The sequence below is a fragment of the Zerene cesonia genome, unplaced genomic scaffold (genome assembly GCF_012273895.1).
Source record: "Zerene cesonia ecotype Mississippi unplaced genomic scaffold, Zerene_cesonia_1.1 Zces_u002, whole genome shotgun sequence".
Classification (NCBI taxonomy): domain Eukaryota; kingdom Metazoa; phylum Arthropoda; class Insecta; order Lepidoptera; family Pieridae; genus Zerene; species Zerene cesonia.
The window spans coordinates 156,137-168,828 of NW_024045132.1; the positions used below are offsets into that span (position 1 = coordinate 156,137).

The 12,692-nt window shown below is 30.5% G+C and overlaps 1 protein-coding gene across 1 annotated transcript in view; it reads left to right on the top strand.

Moving 5' to 3' along the window:
• LOC119838412 (protein artichoke) overlaps nt 1-11,987 on the top strand; it is a 14,083-nt gene extending 2,096 nt beyond the window's left edge. Inside the window, exons 2-5 of the mRNA XM_038364350.1 lie at nt 7,229-7,449; nt 7,520-10,642; nt 10,779-11,071; nt 11,438-11,987. Coding sequence (XP_038220278.1) covers nt 7,299-7,449; nt 7,520-10,642; nt 10,779-11,071; nt 11,438-11,986 — 4,116 coding nt within the window. The 5' untranslated portion in view covers nt 7,229-7,298 and the 3' untranslated portion in view covers nt 11,987. The remainder of the gene's footprint in view (nt 1-7,228; nt 7,450-7,519; nt 10,643-10,778; nt 11,072-11,437) is intronic.
• The last annotated feature ends 705 nt before the right edge of the window (nt 11,988-12,692 follow it).

The following is a 12,692-nucleotide window of genomic DNA, read 5'->3' on the forward strand; positions in this document are numbered from 1 at the left end:
TAGATATTTATTTAAGAAAAAGCGAGTTGTCGATAATAACACTAATTAGTTTTACATTAACGTTACACAATGCATTCATTAGTCACTATAAGGAGTGTACCGAATCTAGCTTAAAGTTTTACTAATCTTTGGGCTAGATTACTATCCTTAATACTGATCTTAGCATAATCAACGTACAAAATTATATATTTACTTTCCGAAAGTTCCATGGGGTTGTCTTCTTAAAGTTACGGCCATGTTTATTCATAAATTTCTCATTTACTGTAATAGTACACTCGAAAGGCGAACGAGGAAATAGCGAGTGTATTAAATGCAATTCTATTAGAGTTTCGGTCCAGTACAAATAAGCTTGAACCGGCAGTATTACAACATAACATGATATGATAGTTTGGCGTCTAGCCGGAGATCTGCGGATGCTCTGTGACCCCGTTCTTACCGAGATTACAATCACATCTGTAATTGGCAACCGCACGCGATACCCACATGAAGTTACATTTTTTTTCAATTAACACAGCCGTTTGATTAGAATTCTTCCATAAATAATTTTTTATGTTAAGATATTAAAGACTTTACGACGGTTTTGGAACATGATTTAATCGTTTTATTATTTTGACAGTCGTTTCGTTCTGTTGCATTCTTTCATTTATAAGTTTATATATTGCTCTCGTAAAAAACATAAACAAAGGCACTGTTTTTGTATTTATTTCAGACATATTTAAAAGGTCCACATTTTTTACATACGCACAGTATTTTCTTATAAACATACATTTTAAATGACGCATAATTACAACTATAATATTTGGATGGAACAGACACTATATGTACATTGTACAATACAAATAAAAGAACTTGAATGATTTGACATGTTTTTCCAATCTCATCAACAGGGAGTTCTTTCTCTTTGAAGAGATTCATTTGATTTTCCTACCACCCACCGTAAACATATACATATAAATTATTTATAGACATTGCTTAGATATAATTGATGTGTAAATTTTATTTATAGACTTTTTTCTCATTTAACACTTGAATGTAAACCAATTTTATTGTGTTTATTAATGGAAACCAGACCATATCATACAAAATGGAACAATGAGTTTGTTAAACTAAAATTTATAAAATGAACGAAAACATCAAGTAGTAAATAAGGTATTTAATTAACAATCGAAAACAACAATCAAAATTGTCAAAACATATTAATAGAAAATGTTTACAACTGAGTTAACGTTAACCTCCATTAGCCTAAATTCATCAAGTAATCATGCCTAAATCAGTTTTGCGTTTGATAAACTAGATAATGTTATAACAATATTAATCGCGTTCAGATGAATCTACAAAGCAACCCACAGTTGACCGAACAAAGCGGACCTTTTACTCGAATATCGTAACCAACAATGAACTCACTTTAGGGATAACATAACAAGACATTAATAAGTATGATACATGATCTTAATTACAATAGATATAGCGAATTCTTTCTGGAGCGTATGAGCGTCAGAGAAATAATTTCAGTAAAGATAGCGCGGAGAATTAATTGGACTACATTCGCTAGTAGATTACCGACTGGAAGCCTCAAGGGACGGGCCATTTGTCAATGTAATCATCTTTTCATGGGTAGGAGTACTATCGTGGTGAAGCAGTTTTGATATCTCGCGCAAATAGGTTTTGGGACTCTGTTGTGGAGTCACAACTATGGATATGAATATCTTTATGTTGTAGCATTATGAAATATCCGAACCCCCGTATAATATATCAATTCTTCAGTCTGCATATCCATTGATTCGTAGATATTTAACAACAACTAACAAGATTTTGTGAAATGTAGACAATTTTGATTCATACAACGCTACGAAATGTTTCTTCGTTGTCTCCGACACTTCGTCATATATTTCTTTATTCCTTTATTAGGTGAGGTATATAAAACTTATAAAGGTATTCCCCTAAGCGGACCACTTCGAGGATATGATAATGATTAACTGAAAATAAGGCATATGAAAAAAAAAGTTCTTCTTGCTTTTTAACGCAAAGAATTTTAGGCAAACTTTAGGCAGCGGTATATATACATAATTGTGGATTTACGGGGAAATGTATAAATATTTATTAACAGATGAACAGAAATGATATTAATTCATAGCCATTTCTTTATTTTTGATATTGCCAGAATAAAAATTCTTCGAATTACACTTGCATGAAAAATGAGAAGATAAATTATTGATATAATATTACATTATTGATGTCTAATACTTGATATGCTCACATTTATACGTTATATTTCTCGGCAATAATATGAAGGTATCGCAGTTGAAAACATTCGGAATTTCCCCAGTCACGTATTAAACATAACGTGACAAGGCAGTATCACTTTATGTATGCTCACGAGACTAATTCAATAGATTAATGGAACTCTGTTCAAATTAAAGTTTCAAACCCTTACAAAGAATAAACGTTACTTTAATTAAAACCTTCAAAGTTCTTCAAAAGAAGTACGTTAACTTAATCAGTCCAGTCTGTACGTTCAATTGTGCTACAGAACATTGAACAAAATGTTGATGAGAAAGTTCTTAGCCTTTATAATTTAAAAAAACGTCCAGATTTTATAAAAAATTGTGATCTGTACTCTCGTTGTCGTTCTGCTATTGAGAATATATTCATATTTCGACAAGGAAATAAATTCTTAATTTCTAATCGCTTTCATGAAACTGTTTAACGGTTTGTTTATTATTTTTAAACCTATTACAGAGATATTTTAGAAATATAATCAGTCTTAAATGACACCGATATCACGCTTAGCATCGAAATAACAATTAAAAAAAATTCAGTAGTATTTATTTTCATTTCTTCCTTAAATTTAATTTTTTTATTTATTAATTTAAATAAAAGTATCCCTCTATTACATATAATTACTTTTCATAATATATTTCATTTGGGTTTACATTTCTTTTGGCCTATTTGTTCAGAAAGCAGAGCATCGCTGTCAATTTAATATTTGTTTTTGCTAATAAATATTTTTTTATTCATTTTTGTACCTTTGAGAACACACGCACACACTCGCACACACACGCAAACACATGCACACTTATTATTATAAAATGAAACACACAACGCTTAAAAATAATCTTGTACCTACAATCTACATATTACAGTATTAGCTTGAACCTGCGCCTTTGTCCTATTTGATCATACAGACTATAATGTATGTGTGTACTAAATTTCACACAGATCCCATAGAATATTACATAAATGGGAAACAAACATCCATACTATATATTACTGCTTTGTATGTAATAAATATAAACACCTGACCATATCCTTTGATCACATTTCTTACTATTAAAACCACAATGCTTCTCTTTTGTAGAAGAGTAATTTGTCAATAGAAAAATAAAAAAAAAAATTGTTTGAGTTTATTTTTCTCTATTCTCTTTATAATATTACTGTATATTCACGTCGTGACAGACTCTTGACGAAACATAAAATTTTCCCATATTCAATCGTCACCATAATAACAAGTAAGAGTTATAAATAAATTTACTAATGAAAATCGTTTACTGGCTTCTTAATACTACGTTTTGTGAAGGTTTACTGCTGAGAGATATTATTGAAAGCAAGAAAATAAACAAATTAAACTTTCGTTGAAATAAATTTAGTTAGAATGAATCGAAAAGTGTCAAAAGAAAACCTTGAAAATAGCAGGCGCTTGTAAATGTTCTATAAAATAGTTTTTTGTTTAAAATCAAGAAAATTTGTAGGATGTAATATGAAGTTTGTTTGAGGAGTTTGTAATTAAGATAGAATTCTATTTTTACTTCGATACTTAGTATTACTTAAAATTGTTTTAATACGATAGTATTACTTAAAATTGTTTTTAATAGTTCTGTCCTAATATAATATCCAAACATTAAAAGATCAACCAATATTAAAAGATATATACAAGTTGAAACATTCGCGTTGTGTTGCAACGCAACGCGAATGGTCGATAGTGACCCGCATATTCATCTGATCATCTATAAATATAAAAGAAAGTCGTGGTTGTTACACCATTTATGTATTAAGAACATGTGAATTGATTTAAATGATTTCGGTTTGTTGAATTTGTCCTCGCTTGCATTAGTATTATAAGTAATTGGATGTTAAAATAATTAATTAAGTTTCAATACGAATGCTAGTTCTTATTAAGAAATGGGCAAAAAGGCTCTGGGATGCATGAATAGTCACAATGTAAGCCGATTTTGTTTCCAATGCAAAGGCGATTGCCATAATCTGCCACGCTGAGCAGTGCGACTTGGTATCTACTAAAACGCATATGGTTGTTGACAAGTCAGTTTCATTAATTTGTTTGCCGATGAAAGCTTTAGATCAATGGTAATAAACTAAACGAACGCAGATATATTGATAAACTAGTCCTTTGCCCGTGGCTTCGCGCAGGCTTTAATATTTTTGGTTATTTTATTCTTGTTTTCCAAAACATTGAACTTTGACCCTCAATTACTTTTTAAATACAAATCAGGCTATAGGGAGATTCGACATTTTACATCTAATGGTAAACCTAAGATCGCCATCAAAATTTGGCAATCCGGTGTTTTTCGTTATTTCAAATGTCCCTTTGAACTGGACTTTTTATACACACGCATATAAATAACTTCATTATTCTCCTTCAAAGCTGGGTTTACGTTTCAATCGCATATTCTACACAAATCTCGATGTGCTTATTACTGTTATAGTCTATGATGGATCGCAGACATGGATACAAATCCTAAGAATTTAATTTTTAATATTATATTATATCATATTGCTGTTACTTTAGTGCAGGTATTAAATAAGTTGCAAAATGATTGTTTGGTTTTTTTGTTAATGTTTAATGTGCGGTTTTCGTTTGTGTTTTAAATAAAAATAAATTTCTTTCTTTCTATTTTTTCGTGGATATACACATTTTATGTGAAATTCCCGTTAACAATATGTAATGAAGGAGTTTCGTTACCTAATGAAATTTTCCAGCAAAAGTAGCTCAGTAAGAGTGTAAAATAATTCAAAATTAGTTGAAGGGCCTGAAATTTAATTGGACGACATTAACAGTGATGAATCGCGCTCTGCTCAAGGCATTAGCGTAATTATATTGTGATTTCAGAATAATCGTATGATGAATGGGCGCATAGCTCCTTACATTTCACTGGAATCACTGTAATATTCGTTTATTGCATGTTCTAACAGAAACGCAGGAATTTGATAACAAGCAATACTTTTTTTTCTTATTTAATTCAGATTTTAATAGAATTTTGATTGCGTAGAAAGTTATAAAACAAACTACATTATACTCTTACTCTTATAAACAATAAAAATACACAATCACTACCAATCATTTCTGGCAACAGAGTGTGTCATCCGTTGAGATACCTATCCTCATCCTTCCCAGTCAATTTTTTCTTTCCAGTCGTCATCTTTTCCTTATCCCATACCCGTACCCGGCAGTGGTGATCGCTTGCCATCAAGTGAACCATGCTCACTATGACATAAAAGAATAATTAAGAAGTCTCAACATTTCAGATACTCTAATCAAAACTCAGATAAAAACAAACTAAGCAATATTTATTTAACCTTCACAATTGTTAAACAATGAGATAAAAAATAAACATAAATACAATAGCTACGTAAAATATAGCTATGCAATTAATATAAATTTTTAAGATAGAATCCAGTCATAACATTAATTAACGATTTCACGAATCAATATAACAAAGAACATTTACCATTTACATTACAACGAAATATAAAAAATTGTTTGCCTTAATGCTGTATTTACATTCATTTACTTCTTTTCGTGTGTAACATCATTAAAAATCGATTATTGCCTTGTAAAGAACCTAACCTCATCCCCGAGTAACACACATTAGCATCGTGAATAAGATGTTTTTCGTGGCAGTTCGCTAGCTGGCCGACGAAATGGCCTCTCACTTAGAGTAAAGTTACGCTTAAAAGGTAATTTTGTACTTTATTATATTCCAGTGGCCTCAAGGGTACTTCGCTTAAAATAAACGTTTTGAAAGTAAATCGATTTTTAATATATCTCTTTTCTCGCTTTTAATGGTGACTTGACTTCCTTTTATCCTGTCAAAACATAGGCCTTTCGTGTATTTACTCGGGTCCCTTAAGCTAACAATACCTTATATAAATAGAGTTTAAATAAATAACACACGTATTTGTCTTAATAACATCAATAAAAAGCAACGTACATTTAAAACTCTATAATCTTGCATTTATTTAACAAAATGGTTCTTTATTATTTGAAACTATACTGCAAGTGAAATGTTTTTAAAATCCATCGATGTGTATATTGATCGCTAGCTTATAATTAAAATATTTATCGGACGACTCAGATACGTAGCGAGTCCAACAAAAAAGTGTATAGAATAAAAGAATACCATAATGTCTTACTGGGCCTGGTAAGTAAAATCCGGAACTATAAAGAATATGGAAAAACACTGAAAGGAGTCTCGACATATAAGGCTAAAATTGATGAACCAAAACCGCATCGTTAGATTTTTAAAATTCAATATTCCTAGCCATAAATCGAACTCCTTGCTTAAAAAAAATGTTAAGAGAATAGCAATGAAACTTTCGAAGATTTGTATTTTCACTTCATGTGTTTGCAAATTTATTCAAAAAAGTTGTCCGGTCAATAAAGTAAATTAGGGTTGGTTTTCGAATCATTTTCCTTTGATTACATGACGACCCCAAAACTCATGTTTTCAAAAAAATTAAGATAAAAGCTACAACACTAAATATACCTACAAAGAGAGACCGTGCATTTACCCGGAACGATAAATTAAACCCCTTCCTGGCGGTTTACTTAAATTAGAAAGCAACCATTTCTATTTGAGTAATTATAGTGGTTTTACAATAGCGCCTTTTGTTTATTAAGGAACAAACAAAAACCAAGTCTCTCTTATTGTTTAAGACTGATTTACTCAAATTTTAATTTCGGTTTATATATCAATTAGGTGAACTATTTTTAGCAGGACAAAGACTTAAATATTTAAAAGTACAGTAATTACCTAATAAAAATATCATGAGAAAAATAATAAGTTTTTTGACGACATTACCATTGTTGTTAATACAATTTAATGAGGTTCTTAATATTAGTTACAAGTTGTGAAAGGCATTTGCATTTTAAAGTATTATAATTCTTACACTATATTCACAGACAAGCAAAACAAATGTGTCATTGTTGCAGATATAACAAACGCGCAAAATAATTATTGTTCTTGCGAACGCATCATGTCATGAAATGATGTCAAGTCAATATGGGCATGTTTACTCTCATATCCATTGTAAATTGTGGATTGTACGCATTCTTTATCATCACAAATATCCCGATACTGCAAGGAGAAGAGCAGCCGCAGTGCCCGAGTGTCACAGAAAATCCTATATGTCCATGTTACAATTTTAAAGAAGGTAAAAATTACACAATTCTGTAGTACTGGCTTGACTTTCAAAATCGATTCTAATCAACATTTTGTTTCAGGATTATTTCTCGAATGTCCCAGCGCAACGCCAAATGTTGTTAAAAATGTTTTAACTAAAATAAAAGGAACTATCCAGTCATTGTCCATCTATGATCTCGATAGTTCAATTACTGATTTAAGACCAGATTTTCTACCACCACATGTGAAGATAATTAACTTACAAATTTCTCAATCTAAGATAAGTGAAATAAACTCCAATGCTTTTACATCTATTCGAGACTCTTTGAAGTCTTTGAGTATACTTTCGAGTAGATTACAACGAATTCCACAGGAATCTTTTTTTCAACTGCAAAATATTGAAATACTTGATTTACAACTCAACGACATTAAAGAAATAGAGACAAACACTTTTCAAGGCCTTAGATTAAGCAAAATCAGTCTGAAAGGCAATAAAATTGAAAATATTTCAGAAAATGCATTTCATTACCTAGAAGAAACTTTAACGGAGTTGGATATTACGGAAAATTTTCTTAACGTTTTTCCTCTGAAGTCTTTGGCGAACCTGACCAAACTTAATAGTTTACGACTAGCGTGGAATAAAATTCAATCGATCCCGGATAGCTCAAATATTGCAATTCAGGAATTATTATATGTAGATCTTAGTTTCAATGAATTCACAACAATCGAGAGGAATTGGCTTAGCTGTATGCCGCATGTGAAAACATTAACAATATTTAGTAATCAAATTGAACACATAGATGAAGAAGCATTCTACTCTCTTAAAAACCTCGAAGTAATAGACTTAAGCCGAAATAAATTAATAAGTATTTCAAAAAATATTTTTCAAAAAAATGTGAATCTTCGAACAATAGATTTAAGTCACAACCACCTCCACTATATCACGGGAGTCTTTTCTAATCTAACACATCTCACAGAAATATTTATTTCAGAAAATAATATATTAGAAATTTCTGACGATGTATTTTTTAACGCTACATCGTTGACAGTTTTAAACTTAGAACATAATGCAATTCAACATTTAAAACCGAATTGTTTTAGTTACTTATATAACTTAACCCAACTACATATGGGAACAAATTTTTTAAAGAAGCTTCCTAATAAAATTTTTCAATCAAATTCCAAATTAGTTACTTTAAGCCTCGATCATAATGAAATCGATGAAATAAGTGATTCAATATTTGATAAATTGGAAGAATTAAAAGAAATAAGGCTTCAACATAATAAAGTGACTCATATAAAAAGAAATGTATTTAGCCCATTGCCCGGACTCTTAGAATTACACTTACAGAATAACGCCATTCAGAGTATAGATTCACATGCATTTATAACTCTAAGGAAACTCCAACATATAAATCTGCAAGATAATTACTTAACTACAATTGGTGATGTATTTCCCAACAGAAATTCCACATTAGTTTCAATACAACTCAGTTCTAATCACCTTTCACTTTTAAAAAACAGTTCACTTCGGGGTCAAGTCAATGTACAAATAATGTGGCTGACACAGAATAACCTAAAAATACTTACTTTTAATCTATTTAACGAATTATTTAATATTCGTAGGTTGTATATAAAGAACAATTCTATTGTACATATTGAAAACAGGGCATTTATGAATCTGCAAAAAATTAAATATTTAGATTTAAGTAGTAATAAACTTACAAATTTAAGTAATGAGACATTTTATAAGGTTGTAACGTTGGAAGAATTGTATTTGCATAAAAATCATATTAGTCACATAGAAAAAGATACATTTAAGCATTTAATAAAATTGAAGATATTAGACTTGTCGGAAAATGAAATCATAATTTTAGATTTCGATATGTCAACGTTGCCAGTGAAGCAACTTCGCTTGAACCTTAATTCAATATCGATCATTGAATCAAATTCAATAAAAGCTCTACCAAATTTAAATGATCTCCAAATGAACAACAACGTCCTTACCTGGGATGACATCACACACATACAAATACATGGATTGAAATCTCTTGTATTATCATACAATAATTTTACTTTTCTCGAAAACAAAACTTTTTCCCACTTACCATCTTTGCAATCCTTATCACTGGAAATGTCAAATATATCTCAATTGTCTCCGACAATTTTTACTAAGAATCAAAATCTCATACGAATTAATTTAGCGTATAATAATTTAAAAGATCTGCACAAAGATGTGTTTGCATACACCACTATTTTACAAGAACTTAATTTAAAGGGAAATTCCTTCTCTGATTTTCCACATGTTGCATTATTTAACGTGACATCATTGGAAATTTTAAACCTTTGTGATAATCAACTACATGGTATTGATTTTTTTAGATTCACTGGATTACAAAACTTACGAACCCTCAATCTATGTAATAATCGTATTTCAATTCTTAATGGATTTAATTCTCCATCTTTAAAAAATTTAGTTACCTTAAATTTGAGCAACAATTTGCTTACAGTTCTCCCACCGAATTTTTTTCAGCATTCATTGGGTTTAAAAGAAATAGACTTGTCACACAATTTTTTCAAACATGTACCTAGTAATGGTCTATCTGAAACAGTTTTGCCCGCTTTAACCACACTAAATATGTCATTCAACTCTTTAGAACAGTTAATGCTTTCACATCCGGTAAAACAGTTTCCATTATTGGAAGAACTTATTATCACAAAAACCAATCTGACAATAATAACGAGCAAGGATTTTGAAAATTTTCCATCGTTAAAAAAATTAATATTGAAAACCAATTGTCTCATTCGATTATCACCGGGTGCATTTTCAAAACTTCATAACTTGGAGATATTAGATATGAGCGAGAATAAACTTGAAAATGTTCCTAGAGAGAGACTGCAAGGCCTTTACTCAACAAGAGTTCTGAATATATCACAAAACATTATACGGGAGCTGGAGGAGTTCACTGGTGACTTGCAAAGTTTACAAAAACTGGATCTATCTTTTAATCATATAACAAGAATAAGCAAAAGCATATTTCGATACCTATACAGCCTCGTGGAATTAAATTTAAGCGGAAATTGGCTCTCATTTATAGCAACGGATACTTTCAGAATGCTTCATAAAATTGTGCACATAGATTTGAGCAAGAATTACTTTGAAGTCATAAATACTAAATTGTTAGTATCAATTGAAGCACAGGTCAAATCAATTGCATATGACGGTATGTTAATAAGAATAGTATACAAGATAGTTTCTTTAGAAGTAGATAAGATCTTCCTAATAATAAATAGTATTTTAGAATTTTATTTGATTTTGCCCGTTATTTTACATTAATAAACATATATTTAATCTTGCAGAAAACCCTTTAACGTGTAATTGTGAATCTCAAGAGTTATGGAGATGGATGCAAATTCATTACAAAATTGTCCTAAAAGGAAGCAGCAACTTACGATGTGAGCACCCTGAAGAACTACATGGTTACAGTTTTATGGAGCTGACATCGCAAAAGCTATGCGACGTGCCGGTCGTAATTCGTATCGCAATACAAGACATACAAACCTATTCTGTAATAGTGTCTTGGCAGAGCCGCAATCAGAGCGGCTTAAGTGGATATCAAGTAGCTTACTACAAGGAACAGATGCCAGGAGTAGTAAGTATTGAGCATGACTTGTTTTTGACGAAACGTTTTATGAATTCAATCATGCCAATTATCTTTGTTTAAAATTTAATATTCACCTGAAAACAAATGAACATTAATAATGAAATGTAATGACTGAAACGTGTTACATGAAAAGAGTAGAGCAACCATTACAACAAACATTTGAATACAAAGGCTGTGCATCACTTCAATGGACCATAAAAAATATTTATGTTCCTCGACCGTGGATATTTTGGTTGTACAGTGAATTCGTTTAAATCTTCCTTTTAACAATTGTTCATACCACACGCGATTTTTGACGCCGTACAAATAGCGGCTTAATTTTTTGTTTTATATATTAGATGTTTCATTTTTCAGATACGCGGTAAAATATTGAATACTACCGCAAGAATGACAAGACTGAATCATTTAACTCCAGGAGCTAAGTATACAATTTGCGTTATAGCTATGGGCAACTTTGGGGCGTCAGGCGGATCCTCGTTGCCAGACGCACGAATTGCTACGTCATCGGAAAACAACAGTGCTCAATTGTACGGCGACGAACACCTCTTTAATCACTTGCGAGGCTACATGAATGACTCTCAAACTAGCAAATGTACGAGCGTGAATACAATAGAAATCTTTGGAACGTCGTTAGATAGCCCCTTTTCTAACACATATATGGGAATTGCTGACATATTAACAAGGAGACTCAGCCTTGTCGTAGGTTGCTGTATAGGTTTTATTGTGTTCATTGTTTTAGTATCAGCTCTAGGCTATATGAAGACTAAAAAGCGACCCGTTGCTACAAAAACTGAGATACAGCAAGCGCCACAATATATTTCTTATGATAATTTCCCAGTTCCTAATATTGAAGCCCAAACAACAGATATGGACATAAATACAATATCTGATATAAAACCATAAATTAGAACACATGACTCAATGAAAATTTCTCAGAAATCCTTGATGGTGTTTTCAAATACTGATGCCATTACCAAATTGATTTTTTATATAATAACTCAGTACTGTACTGTACAAGTAATGATAGGATACTCAAAATAACATTTTATTCTAATTAGTGTATTATGCTTAACTGAAAATATATCTTTAATTATTATCTTCCAAACGTATAACGTTTCGTCTAGTGTTTAATATGATTGTGATTTTAAAACCTAATTTTATAAAACGTGATGATTTAAGTTAATCTTTGTATATATTTTATTGGGGAAAATGTAAAACATATTTGCAATTGTAAAAATATTAGGAATATAATTTATCTTTAGTGTGTAAGTATAAACGTAATATGAAATTTACTTAATTACAACTACTTCAGTAATATAAACATACTATTATGTGAAGAAAAATAAAAAAATATCAGACTTAATTTAGTATTACCGAAATGTACCAAATTTTTTAATTGTATTTTAAAATAAAAATTTGATTAAATTTAGAATGTAAATTGTAGCTTTAATAATAAAAGTTTTAAAATTATATAACTTTCTTTTAATAAAATTCATATCTAAACTCAAAGTACCCGTATTATTATAATGTAAACGGTAATATTCTTTCTAACAAAAATGAAAATATTGCAAAAAGTTTGAAATGTAATCATCATTGATGTTGGTTTTGA